This window comes from Tiliqua scincoides, chromosome 3 (genome assembly GCF_035046505.1).
Source record: "Tiliqua scincoides isolate rTilSci1 chromosome 3, rTilSci1.hap2, whole genome shotgun sequence".
Classification (NCBI taxonomy): Eukaryota; Metazoa; Chordata; class Lepidosauria; order Squamata; family Scincidae; genus Tiliqua; species Tiliqua scincoides.
In genome coordinates, this window is record NC_089823.1 from 209,894,811 (window position 1) to 209,911,898 (window position 17,088).

The 17,088-nt window shown below is 41.6% G+C and overlaps 1 protein-coding gene across 2 annotated transcripts in view; it reads right to left on the reverse strand.

Annotated features, from left to right (window-relative positions):
* Positions 1–17,088, reverse strand: part of GK5 (glycerol kinase 5) — a 40,422-nt gene that overhangs the window by 22,898 nt on the left and 436 nt on the right. The window contains exons 1-10 of one of the 2 annotated variants that reach the window (XM_066620376.1): positions 12,915–13,002; positions 11,444–11,714; positions 10,897–10,972; positions 8,053–8,146; positions 7,415–7,546; positions 6,427–6,502; positions 4,806–4,867; positions 4,641–4,714; positions 4,282–4,342; positions 1,594–1,720 (exon numbers count right to left, since the gene is read on the reverse strand). In XM_066620376.1, coding sequence (XP_066476473.1) covers positions 1,594–1,720; positions 4,282–4,342; positions 4,641–4,714; positions 4,806–4,867; positions 6,427–6,502; positions 7,415–7,546; positions 8,053–8,146; positions 10,897–10,972; positions 11,444–11,447 — 706 coding nt within the window. In that variant the 5' untranslated portion in view covers positions 11,448–11,714; positions 12,915–13,002. Of the gene's footprint in view, positions 1–1,593; positions 1,721–4,281; positions 4,343–4,640; positions 4,715–4,805; positions 4,868–6,426; positions 6,503–7,414; positions 7,547–8,052; positions 8,147–10,896; positions 10,973–11,443; positions 11,715–12,914; positions 13,009–17,088 lie in introns of those variants that run through there. The other variant, XM_066620375.1, reaches the window with a different exon arrangement.

Here is a 17,088-nt window from a genome sequence, read left to right on the forward strand (position 1 = left end):
TAATGCCAGAATACATGCTTCAAGATACCACAACTATCAGTTATACTTATTTATATGTAAATGAATAGGCCACTTTTCTACCATATGTCCTCTAAAGCAACATACATTCACCTAAAATGAGCAAAAAATTGGAAAAAAGGAAAAGCCACTTTTAAAGACCTAATCATGGAAGTTTAGGTAACAGTTCAACAACTACAATTAAGCAGGAGGGTTTTTTTACTAACTGCCTGGATGTACCACTAGAATAACCATGGTAGCAGATCTACTCAAAAGTTATTTGCTCTTTCTAATATCTATTCACCTGATCTCTTTAACTTACTCCTGCTAACAGAGTCAAAAATCACCAATACTCCAGATGTTAGGGGTCTTTTTGATTGATCAAATCTATCTGTGCACGTCTATTCCAAAATCTGAAAAAAATTACTTGTGCTTCTGTTTGTTATGAATGAAGACATAAAAGGATTTTCTGACAAAGGGAAATGTTTTAATGTGCTTCAGATGTTCGCACTAAGGCCCAGAACAAAGGTGTAAAAGCCCACAAGAAAATGAGCATTTCCCAAGGATGCTGTGCACATTTGCACTGCATGTGTGTTTCCTTATCCAAAAGCTATCCCTGAGTTTTTTTTCTTATGGAATAAGCCAAGTACCCCTTTCACCTCTTAATCCTTGAGCTCAGAATTTTCCATGTGAGTTTGGAAAGTATGGTTTGAGTTTTGAAAGTTATGAAAGTGAGTTTTGAAAGTATTGGACATGGCTGTTCAGTATCTGCAAGTTCTGAGTCCTCAGAGGAGATGCGATGGCATCCTAAACTGTCTCCTGGAGAGGCCAGCCTTCTTTGCCAAAGCTCCTCCTCTCTTTCTCAGGAGCACAGGGAAGGTGTGCTTGCTCCCAGCTCAAAGTTCTTAATGGCTGCGCTTAGCCCTCCCCTCCTGGGCAGCATATGGATCCTGAGGTATAGCCAGGCACAGTCCAAGCCCAAAGGTTGTTTGAGGAGCACACAGCTCTCCCCACAGCTGCTCCCCCTTCAAATAAGGAGGGAGCAGAAGAGAGGAATAGGTAGGCCTCCATCCATTCCCTTTGTGACAGTGGCTACCTCCTACAGTGCAGCCCCCTACAGAGAAGGGGGGAACATGCCACAGGTGCTGCAGTCACCTTCTCATCACTGTCTCTGCTCACATACAATTGCAGCCACATAGGCAGAGAGAATGAGATAATGGAGACAGTAACTACTGTGGCACATTCTCCCCTTCCCCTCCAGCACTGCTGCTATCCCAATTTTTTTCTCACTCACTCTTAGGGATACAGACAGGCAAAGGAAGATTGCTGAAGGATTATTAACAGTGCCAGGGCAGCTAGTGCAGCTGGTCTGGAATGATCACATGGTTACAAAGCCCACGTAGGTTGAAAGTCATTGGTGTAATTTCTCATGGAATAACTGCACGTCTCTTATAACATTTTATGCTCTCTTATTCATTTCTGTTTGCCTAAGAACTTCACTGCAAAATAAAAGCAAGATTCCCTGTTTGAATATAACTATGTCTGCAGTGATTCCTTTCAACCATAGGCTGAGTGTACACAAATATACAAGCTTACCTGTTCTAGATGCATGAACTTTGCTCCCAGTGTTAATATTCCAAAATGTCCCAGTGCCCATGGTGACTTTCATATCACCTATATCAAAACAACACTCTCCAAACATTGCTGCCTGCTGGTCTGCCACCTGCAATACAAAATCAGATGAGTTATCTGATAGAAATCACCAGTCTAGACAAGATAATTCTGTCCCTTCTCTCCAGTAGATATTTGTTTTCCTTTAAAAAAAATAAGCATACTAGAAAACAAACAAAAAACTGACACTGCAATTTTGGGGGGCTCATCTGTCAATAATGAAAATAAGCATCATCTTCTCAAGTTTGTGTCTGATGCTGCAGTATCACTATATTGTGGGAGCAAGTATAGAACTCAGTAAGCAAGTGCTGTATATTGCAAGTGCATACTTCAAACAACAATCTTATCATTTTTGTCCAAGTGTGAAGAGTAGAGAACTGAGGGCCCAAGCCTATCCAACTTTCCAGCGCTGATGCCGCAGTGCCAACAAGGCATGTGCTGCATCCTGTGCTGGTGGGGCAGACACAGAGGCCTTCTCAAGGTAAGGGAACATTTGTTCCCTTAACCTTCAGCTGCATTGGTGCTAAAGAGTTGGATAGGATTGTGCCTTAAATGTTTATGCTTGGACAAGGCTTCTATGTACTTGCATACCCATAAGGGTGCAATCCTAACCCCTTAAGTCAGTGCTTTACAGCACTGGCATAGTGGTGCCAATGGGACGTGTGCTGCATCCTGCAGTTGAGTGTGACTCCCAGAGGCCTCCTCAAAGTAAGGGAATGTTTGTTCCCTTACCTCAGAGCTGCATTGCCGTTATGTCAGTGCTGGAAAGCACCGGCATAAGGGGTTAGGATTGTGCCCTAAAAGAATTAGCATAAATTAATGTACTCTTTCACTATGCATTTTTAGTCAACTGACTGTAATTCAATTCATCTCACAACACTGCTATGTCACTTTTGGACTACTAATTTCCCCTTCACTGTACAATCACATACTGGTGTGAAAAAGAAAAAAACTTTCCAACTATGGTACCAATTACCTTTCCAGATTTCAAATTATAGGCCAAGAAAAAAAAAGCAAAACAAAAATAATTAAACATATAGTTTGAGAAACTGCACAATTTCTGTAGACTAAAGATGTCCTGAGCCATTCTCTTTACTTAAGAGCAGGCTACCTATACATTAATTCACAGAGGTTATAAACCAAGTTAGATCTGAAAAGCCAAGATCAAAAATTGATTGAAAAACATATCTTATACAACATCCAAGAAAATGACATCAGTATTAGCGTGATACTATAGAAGTACAGGTTCAAGATACTTGTATATTTTCAGGACTCAGCAAAAGGGACACAGATTGAGACTAACATAATTACTACAAAATACACAGTACACATTGTGATCCTGGGCACAGTCCTATTCAGACAGTATGCAATCTAAGGCCAATCCAAGAAGCCAAGGTTAAAAATCAAAATTTAAAGCTGTAATGATATGCACTTACTGGAAGTTAACCCCTAATGCAGAGGTTACTGAAAGGGAGCATCAACACCCCAGCCAGGGCATCCCCGACTCTGCCCCCTTAAGGGGCAGAGTCATATCACTGCCAGGGCCAAAGTGTGTGTTTTTTGCAACTAACCTAAGTCAGCATTGGCCTCTGGGCAGTGCAGGGAGCCCTACAGATGCCTCTGTAGAGCTCCCCAAGCAATCAAAATGCTAAAAAAAAGTTAATGCAAACCACTTCCGGTTTCAAGATCGTAAACTGGAAGGGGGCTGTGATAGCTTAGCATTTTGGAGGCTTGGGGAGCTCTGCAGAGGCATCTGTGGGGCTTCCCCCACCACCTGGAAGGCAGGACTGGCTTTAGGTCAGTTGCAAACCCCTCTTTTGGCCCTGGCAGCAATGCGATTGTGGCGCTTGCACTGCTGCCTTTGCCCGTCCCCTGCACACACTTACCCTGTTTCCCAAACTCCTGGAGAATCTGGGAGAGTCTCCTGGAGAGTTTGGGAACTGCTGCCCTAATGAATAGTGGGACTTACTTTTGTAAACATGCATAAGATTTTACTATAAAAGAGTTTTACTCAAAGGATAGTCACTTCTGGATTGGACATCTGAATCCAGACCCCTAATACATACTGTAGACAAAAATCCTCAATACATAAGACAACATAGCTGGAACACAATGAAACTTTGTTCTTAGGTTTTGAAAAAAAAATTTTTGCACTAGACTTTTAAAATTTTCCCATTAGGATTTAGTTTAATGCAGCGAACAGGATCGTGGCCTTTTGAAATTCTATTACTGAAAAAGTATATTCTCCAGCTGTGAAAAGGCATGTTCTATAAGAGAAGATGCAAGATTAATTCCACAAAATTGCAATTCACATGGGAGACAGCCCATGCTTTCGAACCACACAGGACAACAAACTCATCTTCATGAAATTGTTTAAAGGAAGCCAAAACTGCATGTAGAACTAAGGTGTGCCTGAGGACCAGTAACATGGCATACATTGATTCAACCTGAATCAGTTTTTAAAAGAAGCTCCAAATAAGAGTCATACACAAAAATAATCACAGGCAAATGCTCATTTTAATACCATTTGTGTGATAGAAAGGTATTGAGATCTAGTTAGCTAAGGGAATGGGAGAAAAAAAGAAACGAAAAACAAGAACACTTTTCACTCACCAAAGCTGCTATTGGAAAAGGCACTCCAAATATTTCAGCATCAACTGATCCAAAGTTGTGACTTAAAATAAATGTAAAGTTTGAAAGTTATTGCTCTCAAGGCAATTAATACAACTAAACTGAATGCTAGTAATTAGCCATTCCTAGGGAAAAATTAATCACATTTACTCTATGGTAATTTTCTCCACTCCTTAGTCTTTTTAGAATATTTGCTTATACAGAGCTGTGAAAAATAAGCCTAGTCTAAATCAAAGTTGGCTATGTTGTCTCTTGATAATAATTTCAATGAACATGCATCAGTATTTGTGTTTATCTATAAATACAAACATACTAACTCATTAAACTTCGGTCAGACTTACCTTGTGTCCTCCACTGGGGGGAAAAGTGATATTGGAATAGAAAGTAACTTCCCAAGAGGCACACTCCATTGAAGCTGAAACCATATGCATAGGAAGAAAAAAGTTTCACAATAATATACTGTATAGTAAATATTACAATATCAGTGCAGAATGAACTAGTCATACCTTAAAAGGATCAAAAAGAGCAGTGGAACTGGCATTTGAATAATCTGTAGCATACACTGCACCTGGGTATTAAGAAGAACAAATAAAGATCCAGTAAAATGTATTGTAGATATAGAATAAACTTTGGAGGTTTGTACATTGTTCTCAACATCAGCCTAATAACACAGGGCGCTGCTTTACACCACTGGTCCATCTAGTTTAGTACTGTTGGCACTAATTTGCATTGGCTTACAAGATTTCAGTCTGGGTTTTTTTCCCCTCTGCCCCGCTTGGAATGAATCTTGGACTTTCTGCATGAAAAGCCCAAATGCTTACAGTCCCTCAAAGCACATCCCCATTCACACATATTAACACTCAGGCTGTCCATTCACAATGATCATATGAACATAAGAAAAGCCCTGCTAGATCAAGCCAAAGACCCATCTGATCCAGAGGTTCCAGGGCTTTCACATCTGGGAAGCCCACAGGCAGAAAAGAAAAGCACGCTTCTTTTCCACCATTGCTCCCCTGCAACTGGTAGTCAGACGCATACTACCACTGTATCCAGATGTAGTGCATTGTCACTATGACTAGTAGCCATTGATAGATCTGTTCTTCATGAGGACAGACCTTTTTCTAAGGGTATATTCTTTTGACTTTCTGTATAATAAAGATCTTGGTGATTTGTTCAAATTAATATTCTTTCAAATAATTTGTTCAAATAATAATACTAACCATTTGTTTACAAACAACAATGTACCAGAAGCTGTACAGAACATAGAGCTAAAAGTCCCTTTTGCCCATCATGCAACATCTTAAGAACAAATTCGATAAGATGCCAACAGTCATGTTATCTGTCCTGCTCATATTTAAAAGAGGAGGGGTTGTATGGGGGTTCCAGTTTTGACATCAAAAGGGAATGTGGGCAAAGGAACCTTCCTGAACTTTCCTTTCCTCCAGCCTGACTAAGCCTCTGGAAGGGGAAAAATGAGGTGAAGCACTGCCAGGAGGTAAGGTGGAGAGAAAAGATCCTTCATCTGTGTACCTCCTTAACATTCAATCACCTACAGCTTGTTTTACCCATGAAATCGTGCATTATATGCAAATGAATATAAAGCATTATGCATGTTTTATAAATTAAAGAGGATTGGACAAATATGGCTCTGCCATCACGTCAAGTTTGGTCTTAATTTAAAGACCACAAATTGGTCTTAATTTAAAGAGCACAATTCTATCCAGCTTTCAAGCACCAATACAGCCATAGTGGAGCCCTGAAGTAAGAGAACAGACATCCCCTTACCTCACTGCAGGATGCAGTGCATACTTCATTGGCATGACTGCATCACTGCTGGAACACTGGATAGGACTGGGCCCATAAACAGGGTCTGGAAGAAGTAGAGAGAATAACTAGGAATTGGCAAAGGCTAGGGATGATGCAGAAAAGAAGAATCAGAGAAAATATAAGTATTTCAAAAAAGGAAAACAGGAAGAAAATTCAGATGGTGTGGTGAGAAAGATAGCTTGAAATAACAAAACTTTCTTCCATGAAGAATGTGTGCTACTTTGGCACAGGCGCGCGATAGGTTTGCACGTAGATTTTGTGCACATGTGTAGATTATTTTGGTTTTCCCACCCTTCTCACCTTTTGTGAGTTTATATAGTAGCCATGTGTCAACTGTCCCAAAACAGCAATTATCATCTTTAATAGCTTGTTCTACCTGAAAACACACACAGGCCACATTTTATTGCAAGATAGCAAATGGTACCCACTCCAACATAAGCTGTATTAACACTACATTATCAAAAGAGAAGCATTATTATAACAAAGACTGAGTTTTCCAAATGTTCCTCTTTCAGGAATCAGAGCTCTGTCTGCTAAGGACCGAATCTTATTCAACTTTCCAACACCAATGCAGCTGCAATGCATTCCCAAAATAAGGGAATGAACATACCTTGAGGAGACCTCCATGACTGCCCTCCCCTATTGCAGAATTCAGCGTAAGCCCTGTTGGCACTGCTGCACCAGCATTGGAAAACTGGATATGATTGGGCCCCAATTAATCTGGCTTATATGCCTTTAAAAGTAGTTCTACTACAGCTACTGATACAGATGATTCCTGGATTCCAATTCCAGATAACAATGAAACTAGAGTAGTTTTTTAAAGAAAGCAGCCAAGGATTCTCGTGTTGAGTCATGTCATCTTGAGTTGGCCAGCTTAAAGATACGACAACTATTTTTGAGGCAATTTTTGCAGTTCATTTTTTAAAACAAACAGAAACCTACAACCAACCTCATATTTTGAGCTTGAGGGGTAAATTCAGCATAATGTATGCTTAAGAACAGATCAGGACATTCATCTGAATAGGCCAGAAATGATAAGTCATATGAGATGGGCATTTAAATATGGGTTTATTCTGTGCAATTGCCAATTATATAACATTTGACACACTATATAATAAAACATATATAACACTTATATTAGTCAAATAATTCAGTAATGTAGTTCATTGAACCAAAATAGCTCAATGGTATTATGCTTATTATCCAGAAAGAGGATCCGCCATCAAGATATCGAATAAGCAAATACAATATACATTATGGAGAATATCAAGACAGGCATTGGACTTACTTCAGATATATGCTGCAAAACCCAGGCCAGTCTTAAAGAGACATGTTGCGTTGAGAAAGTAATACAACTTGAGAGCAAAAACGGATCCATTCGAGTAAAAAAGTGCAGTAGTGAAGAGACACCATGTATTGCCTGTTCCAAAAACAAGATGACTGATAAATATTTGCCCCTTCCTCCTGCAGCTCTTTGAACAAAATGTACATATGGGCAATCTGTTTAAAACATACTGTCTATGTTCATTTCCAGAGGTTAAAAAAAAAGATATTTATGCTTGCAATGTGATGGCAGAAAAGGTGAAGTGACAACTTCCAAAGGAGCTGCTTTGTCAGTATTAGCAAAAGGTTATTGTTCAGACAACAGATTGGATTAGCAACCTCACACCACCCAACTGGAAACAAATTTGACTGACTTCACTTCTCCAACTGAAGGGTAGATTTCCTACCATAGCCATTTTAAGTCTACTTCGATGATTTAACCAATATCACTCAATAATTGCAAGGTATATAAGCACCCTTCTTCTTAAAGTCAAACTGTGTCAAAATTGCTATCACAATCTTCCCCTTGGTATTGAGGCACATTCCTATGCCCTCTCTCACATGCATTCCTTCTCAATTTTAGTCACTGAACAAATACCTCACCTTCAATAGCATAGATCTGTTCCAGGATTTTACTAGTTCAGCAGCTCTCAAGTCTTGCCAGCTTATGAAGTTATGAAACGGTTTCCCTGTCTTTCTGAAAAGTAATGAAGATAGTTGACTTTTAGCACAATAAGTGCTGATTGTGCTATAATCAGCACTACTGATTCTATCAGTATCATTGTACTATAATCAGCACTAACGTAGTGACCTATAAAATGAATGATTATAATTTTCTCCATATTACAAATTCAGGGTTGAATCTATCAAGGCTGAGATACTGAGGGCGCAATCCCGAAGGCACCCTAGGCTGGCACAAGTCCCTTGTGCTGGCTGAAGAGTGTTGCAAATGTGCCATAAGGCACATCTGTGATGACTCAGAGAAGCTGGACAAGGATGTGCGCCAGCCTCTGCAGGCTACTCCATGCCCTGCAGAGCTGGTGGAGGGGTAGATTTGCATCAGCCTCTCCAGGCCGGCACAGAAGTCTGGGGACGGCAGAACTGAGGAGTTCTGGGGTGGAGGGCGGGCAGTGCAAGTGTGCAGTTGAGCAGGGGGTGGGGCCAGGTTCCAGTACTTGTGCCAGATCCTAACCCCTTTCCCAGGCAACCCGGAGCAGATTATGAGGTGGTGCAGATCCAAGTAGCCCAATTGGGACTGCTGCAGCGTTACCTGGGGTAAGGGGAAGGAATTCCCCTTGTCCCGGGATGAGCCGCAATCTGCCCCAACCCCGCGCTTGATACAGGGCAGGCCGTCCCATTCCAGCACGGGTAAGGATTGAGCTGTGAATCATTTAATTTAGTAACCACATATGTTTATGGCACCACAGAAGTGGAATTTCCTTCCCCTTGAATTGTGATTAGCTCTTTCTTTGCAAGTGTTCTGGTGCTGCCTGAAGATGCTCCTGCTCAGCTTTCTCCAATTTCTTCTTCCTTGCTAAATTTGGGGTTGAGGCCGTTTGTTATTTTTTAGTGTAATATTTACTCTTTTTATCCTGTTTTAATTATTGTTAAATTACTCTTTAATTGTTCATTAATTAAAAATTGAGTTAATTGTTGAATTCCTCTATTAGAAGGGAAAGGCAGGATATAAGTATTTAAACAAATAGCCAAATTAAGCATGATGGATAGGTGATGGATATGTCTTTCTTTCCACATGTCCCTTGTTTCACATAAAAAGCAAGGGGAAGAAAAAAGTTCCTTTCAGGAAAAGGGAAAGAGAAAGAGGACTTTCAGTTTGTTGCTCCAGCCATTCTCCTTGTTCCTGTTCACTTCTAATGTAAGAGTTGGGAGCAGTGAAGAATGGGCTGAGACTGAATGGACACAGGAGGAAAGATGGAAGGGTTCAGGACCCTTCCCTTATGCATTCCTTTTAGAGAAAGTATGAAACCCCTCAATCCTTTTTATATGTACAGAGGAGGACTCATGGAAATAAAGACACATCCATAATGACTAATTTGGCCCATTTAATTATAAATATATGGATCCCAGCAGGCAAGGGGGAAAGCGTTTTTGGGCTTTTTGGGTTACACAACTTTCCTCAACCAACTAGCCAACTGTTGTGGGCCCAGGACTAGCACCTGCATGCTGTCTTCTGCTGCCAAGGATATTACCAGGCACATCAGGGAAATGCGAATGTGCAATCATTGTTCAGGGCTCCTTTAGGAGAAGTGGGGGTCATATGGACATCCAAAAACATTTTGGCAAAAGTAGAGGGTTTCTCTCAGCAGAAGAGAGCTTCTCTTGCACTGCCTGACCCTTCAATTTTCCACCTTGTGCGCACTCATTGATGAATGGCAAATAAGGAGATGATGTGACCATGGTCAAAAAAGATTGTTTTGTAAGGCAGTGGCTTAAGCTACATTGTAAAAGTGCATCATCTGATAGTAGATGGAAAACTGCAGGGTCCTTATTTCTGAACTCTACAGAAGTATAACTTATTGTCTCACACATTTCATTTAGGAGAAGTTACCCACTGTCTTGCGTATAAACACAACTGCATTTACAAATCTTTGTCTTTTTGGGTGCAATCCAGCCCTTTTTGGGTGCAATCCAGCCCTTGACTTGGGCCAGCGCAAGTACCTTGTGCCAGTCCAGGAAGCCTCCTCAGGAGGAAGCTGGGCCAGTGCTCAGAGAAGCGCTGGCCTGCGGAGGCCGATTCAAGCCTCCATGCTGGCTTCCTCAGCGTAGATTGTGTCAACCCAGCTAGGCTGACGCAAGGAGCAAAAGTAGGCAAGGGGAGGCATTCCTGGGTGGGGGAGGGCAGGTGGTGGGCAGCCCCAGGGGCGGGTGGGCGGGGAGTGGGAGGCGGGGCTGGAATCCAGCAGTTATGCTTAATTCCAACCCCCACTCCCAGGGAGAACGGAGTGGCTTCAAGAGGTGGCACAAGTCCAAGGAGACCCATAGGGGCCAGCGGCCCTTAGCCAGAGGTAAGGGGAAGCCTTGCCTCTGGCTGAGCCACTTATGGCCCCTATCCTATGCTGGATACAGTGCAAGCCTCTTAGCTTGCCTATTCCAGCACAGAATAGGATTGCGCCCTTTATTACTGCATACTTAACAACATTTGTAACTTTTTGTGTCATCACCAGGGTTTAAAATAAAAGACAAGGAGAGCTCTCCAATCTCTTCATTTCATTGATTTACATATGAATAATTTTCATTACAGTTCTGCTAAATCAGTATGTTAACACTTGACTATTATTCAACTTACTTAGCTGGTCAAATAGATCAAGTACTTTTTTAATCAAATAGTTAACCTTATTTCATTATGTAGTTTTGAAAATAATCTACATTCATAAACAGAAAACAACAGCATCTAGCATCTTTATAAACAGTTTATTTTCTACATACTTGTTCCATGTAATGAAAGTTCCACGCTGTGTCGAGAGTCCAAGAGCAGAAATTTGATTCATTCGAATTCTTGCAGCTTAAAAAAAAAAAAGAATACTGAGCAGTGCCCTTCATGCAAAATTGTAATAATGTAACTAGGAATGTAAGTTATTCATTCCCATTCACACAGTGCAATCCTATACACATTTATTTGGAAATAAATTTCATTGTATTCAGCATGCAGGATTGAAACCACTGAATATTTTATTCAAGTTAATTCAGCAATTACTTTTGTTACTTTTCCAGGAAGTCAAGTTAGGAAAACTTTTTTAAAACTTCATATGCTGTTAAGACTTAAGAGATGAACTGGTAAAACACTGAACTGATAAAATACCAGAGCAGATCTATCTTATTGTAGGTGAGTTTGTGCAATGACTAAAACAGAAGAGGAACATGTGTGAGAAAGTAAATAGGAGCATTCATCAGCACCAAGGGGAAGACTGTGATTCACTGCTTCTTCTTTTTTTGCTACTCACACCAAACACATGACACATCCATAAGTACCAACCCATATGTGATTTGTATCACAAGTTTGCTCCAATCTAGAGTTTATCTGAGGCAGGAGACAGGAGGTCTGGTCTAGAGGGTAGAGCCTCCGTTAGCCTGAAGATAACATCAAAAGGTCACCAGTTCGAGGACATCGGCAGCCCCCTGAACAGCTGAGAATGGCGAGACCTTGAAGCAGCTGACAAGCCCAGCTGAGTGATTCCACCTGCTCTTGTTGTAAGCAAGAAGCGTCTTGGCTGTCCTCCATGTGAGAGATGGAGCTGCTTGTCAGCCTGCGTGGGAGAACTGGAGGTCAGAAGTGAGACCAAATCAGAAAGATCCATTCTGAAATGTTGTTGGTTCTTGAAAGAGAGAACCTCTGATTGTAAAAATCCCCTTGAGGGATTTAGAAACGCCTGCCTATGTAAACTGCCTTGAATAAAGTCAGAGAAGTAATCCGATGACCAGAAAGGAGGTATATAAATACCTAGTTATTATTATTTGTGGAAAAAGTTGTACTTGTCCCTTCTCTAGCACATTTGGCTATCTTCATGTGTCTGCATATATTTTACCAGCACTTCCCAATCAAAAGGGGCAAGACTTTAAAAGTCTAAGAAAACAAGGAGAGAAGACCTCTGGTGAAGAAGATTCCACGCCCCTCCCAAGACTTTGTCCATCTACGATTCTGTCTCATATCCTCTGAGGACTCAAAGCCCAATACTGATTGGACAACAATATGAATTTCCAACCATATGTTCAAAACCCATGTAGTCCCTTCCAAATTCACAGATTAAGAAGCAGAAAAGTTACTCGAATTAGAGCCCAATGCTGTGGTCTGTGCCGACCACAGTTGCAAATGTGTTGTAAAGCACATTAGCAGGGCTTACTGCCAGGCTCCCACCGGAGCTGGCTCAGTTCCGGCCAGTGCTGAGCCAGTGAGCGGTGGGCGCCCACATTCCGCAGCTCAGCGGTCTCTGTGACCACTGGGCTGCGGAATGGGAAATGGGGGCGTGGTCGAGGGTGTGGGGGAGGCGTTCCAGAGAGGGGGGAGGCGTAGTCGAGGGCATGGGGGGCGTTCCTGGAGGCAGGGGAGAGGTGGGTCTGCAGAGCCGAGCTCTGCAGGATCCAGGGCGCTCGGGCAGGGCTGCTCGCCCTACACAAGTGCCTTCACTTTAGCGGCGACCAAACAGTGGAGCCGCCGGGTCCCGCAGCTCTGGGCAGCTCAGGATTGGGCTGCCTGTCCCCAGGAAAAATAGATAAGGAAACTCATGTGGGTTTTGCATCCAAATATGTGCTACATCCATGAGAAATGCCAATCTTCATACAGGGTTTTGCATGTTTGGTCTGGGCCTGAGAACATAGCCTAGTATAATAAAAATTAGAGCTGGCCTGGCTTTAAAATAAGCAGAAACTTTAAGATATTCACCAACCAAATGTCAGATATGGAACAGTGTTGTTTCAGCACCTATAAAAGCCACTGTGTTTTGCTGTACCTTGAGCTGCCTCTGTAACCACATCAACAAACTGTGTCCACAGACATTCAGGGTCAAGTTCAACCCAACCAGGCTGAGGATGAAGGACTTTTACCTATTTACAGAGAACACAAAAGAATTATTAAGCAAGTTGACATAAAACCATGTAAGTTTGAGGTCTTGCTAAACTTATAATAAAAACAACTTCACATGTAGAAAATTTCTACTCTCATAACATTCTGTGTACAGGTGGGGCCTCAATATCCATGGGGAATCATTTTAGCATTGGGACCCACTTTTTAAAACGACAATCTATCACAACCCACATAGATTTATTAGACAAAAAACTAGAAAATTTTTTTTATTAATAATTACTAAATTATTATTAAGAGTTATGTGCTCCCAATGCCAGTAAAGACCTTAGGTATAGTATGTGTATGTAGACACCTGCTACTCTCCCTAGAAATGGAGTTCAAGGACTATTTCCCTTCCCAAACCTTTTTACAGTCATTCCAGGTACCCAGAAGGCTAAACTGGAAAGCAAGATATGCAGTTAGGGACTTCCAGACCAGACAAAAGGTTGAAACCAGGTTCACACAGGATCTATAGCAGGCCAATTACTAGAGAAAATTGGAAAATATGAAATTTTAATTTTTGTATATAAAGATTATCTTACACTATAGGTTAGCATTTTAGCCATGAGAGTGTTCTTTCCATCCTGCAATTTTCTTGCTGCAATTTTCTTCTGCAAACTGGGCAAGGGTCCTTGCAAAGTTTTTTTTTAAAAATATTTCAGAAACTTTTTATGACCCACCAAAAATCGGCTCGTGACTCACAGTTTGGAAAACACTGAAATAGAAGTATTCAGGCAGACCTTGACAGACGAGAATACCGAGTTGAAATTAACAAAATGAGGTTCAACAGTGACAAATGCACAGTTCTGCACTCAGGAGAAACAAAAAACCAAAGTAAACAGGTATAGAATGGGCAATACTTGACTTTGCAGCACAACATGCAAAAGGGATCTTGGTAAGTCAGCAGTGTGATGTAGCCACAAAGAAGGCTAGTGCAATTTTAGGGAGCATTAGCAGAACCATAGCGTCCAAGTTGCAAGAAGTAGTGGTTCCACTTTACTCCATTCCAGTCAAATAGCAGCTAATGTTAAGTACACCACATCTTAAGAAGTAGGATGCAGCCAAACTGAAGCAGGTTCTGAGAATGGCAACTAAGATGATCAGGGATATGGAAAACAACTGTGAGAAAAGGTTGAGGGAACTTCCTAAGTTTAGCGTGGAAAAGAGAAGGGGGGAAATGACAACCTGTTACAGCCCTCTTCAAATTCCTGAAGGACTGTCACATGGAAGAGAGCAATGATTTGTTCTTTGCTGCTCCAGAGAGTAGAACTAGATCTCCTAAGCTGTGTAGGAGGAAATATTTCCAGTGTATATCAGGAAAGATTTCTTAACAGTAGGAGCAGCTGAGCAATGGAACACATTACTGTAGGAAGCAGTGGTTTCGCCCTTACTGGAATCTTCAAGCAAAGATTTGGCAAGCTAGGAGACACACTGGAGACTATTTTCCTGTTTCAAGCAGAGGATTAGACTAGATGGCACTGAAAACCCCTTCCAACTCTACTGCTCTGATTCATTCAAGTCTTTCTACCTAGGCTGCTACCCTGGACTCACTAGCTTCCCTAATTTTCAGAGAGAGAGAGATGGCTGCAACTCATGCCTGCTACAGCCTTATCACTGGCAGCTGCCAGGGTTTTAAAGCTCTGGCTGCAACCTGTGTAAGCTCTCTCAGTTGGTTCCCTCCCCATCACACCTGGCAAGAGAGATTCAACTTAAAGTTGCTCAGGTTGTCCTTTAGTAGCTTTCACTGCTGATACCTCACTGGAGGCATACTAGGCTGAGGACAGAACAAGAAGTGTGAGCAAGGGCAGCTCCTTTGCAAAACTTACATAAAGCTGAAATTATATAAGCTGAGGTAGATCAGGGACCTGCTGCACAAATTAGTCAAGTTGTAGGAATGCCCAGTCAATCTGAATTTTCTGACTTTCTCTCTAATAAGGATTGATTATTTATTGCCCATGTGACATGAGCTTATCAGTTCACTGTCCTCTAAAACTACCTCAGTGCTTTTATGTCTTAATACGTAGTAACTACTCAGTCCCAACATAAAATGAGAAACAGCTGTTTTGTAATCATTTTAAAAACTTATTATTGGTCAGAGTTGCTTCAAATTTAGGATCTTCCTTAATGAAAAACTTAAAAAATGCAGCACTTGAATTTTTTTTAATTCTAGAATAACTGATAGCCAGTCTAATTTTCATAGTTAAAAACAGTAACATATGGAGGAAATATGGTCAAAAAAATCTATTGGCAGTACAATAATTACAACAAAAGCTGTCACACGTATTATCACAATTTGTAACACTGCCATAAATTACATTAAATTAGCTTCAGCTTTTCTTACTCTTGCAAAATTCAGAAAGAAAAGTTAATGACACCACAGTTGCCCAATTACCATGTATAGCATTAATTATGCAAGGCCATGATGTGAAAAAAGTTGATGCTGCAGTATGGCTGCCACAGTTCAGTTAGTTAAAGCAAGAGTTATAAATGGTAGACTATATAGATTTCCAATCTTCTTGGCTATATGAATAGAATTACCAGCTTCATACCATCATTAAGGAAGAATAGGGTGAAGACTGAAGGCTGAATTCAATCTCTCCCATTGTCAACAGATATCATTCAGTCTTTACTGCTGGCAATGCTCTAGCCTAGATTTTTTGATACAGAATTCACACAGAAATTGTGTTCAGCAGTAGACTTGATACCTCCACAAGTTTATTAACACCAATAAAGGCACTACTGTGTTGAGATTTCCCATGGGAGAAAAGCTCCATTCTCTGAACTTCTGATTGCATTTTCAAGTGGCAAACAGCCATGGAACAATTCGCAAGTGAGTCAATTCCCACAGAATAACTGAATGCTTTTTTCTGGCTCTAAGCCAGGGGTGTCAAACATAAGGCCCGGGGGCTGGATGCGGCCCCCCAGAAGCTTTTTATCCGGCCCTCAAGCTCTCAGCTGCTGAGGTGTTACAGCTGAAATAGCAGCCCACATGAAAATTGGGCTTTCCCAAATCTTGAAATATGATCAAGATTTGCGTACTTTCTCTTCTGTCATTTGTAATTAATGAGTTTCTATATGAGAACAGGGTCAGATTTCTGGCCATTAGCTGCTTAATGATGTCACTTTCTGCTTAATTACATCACTTCTGGCCCTCAGCTGGAGCCCCTGAATGCTAACTTCTGCCCTCTGTATGAAATGAGTTTGACACCCCTGCTCTAAGCCTTACTGAAAACAGCGGGCTTTACTTCCGAGTAATGATGCAGAGGACTGAGTCATAAATGTCACTCCTCATTACTGAGCTAGCTACTGCACAGCAGACTTTACTAAACCAGGGAAATTGAGAAAGGGACCTTAATGTTTCCGTGGAGGAGAGAGAAGGCTCTTCCCTAAAGCAGTGCTTTTCATCCAATACAGGTGTGTCCTGTTTAAGGACCTTTCACCTAAGATGGACTAAGATGGACTGCATATAGGATGGTGGTCAAAGCACAACACAAAAGCTCTTAATGAGGTATTCAGGTCTCCCAGACCTGTACATAAAGAAAGCATGAGACTGGGGTCCCACTGTCAATCCCTGGGATCCTATCCATTCACTCCCTGCCTGTTATACCCTCTCAACACTGTTCACTGTAACCAAATACTGTACTGTATTCTTAACAGAGAGAGCAAAAAAGCAGAGGTTCTGAGTGTTTGGGCATATCACACAGCGGTAGCGCTTTTTGAAGGACTCCAGTGGGGAGGCTCTGCCTCACCTATCTCCCCACCCACTGCACGTCCCTGCCATGAAGCCTGCTAATCATGAAAGCTATTCCCGCACAGTTGCTAAGATCATGAGCAGGACTGAGGCTGCAATCTGATCCACGTTTTACCTAGGAGAAAGCCCTATTTACTAGTAAAAATACCTAGGCTTGGGCTCGGAGACACTATCTCCTGGTACCTGAACAGGCACACCAGATGGCTCTCCCTGCAACTGGCAAGGATGCCACAGTAGTGAAGGGGCACAACAGATGGCTCCCCCTGCATCTGGCGAAGATCCCCCGGCACTGAAGAGGCACAACAGGCAC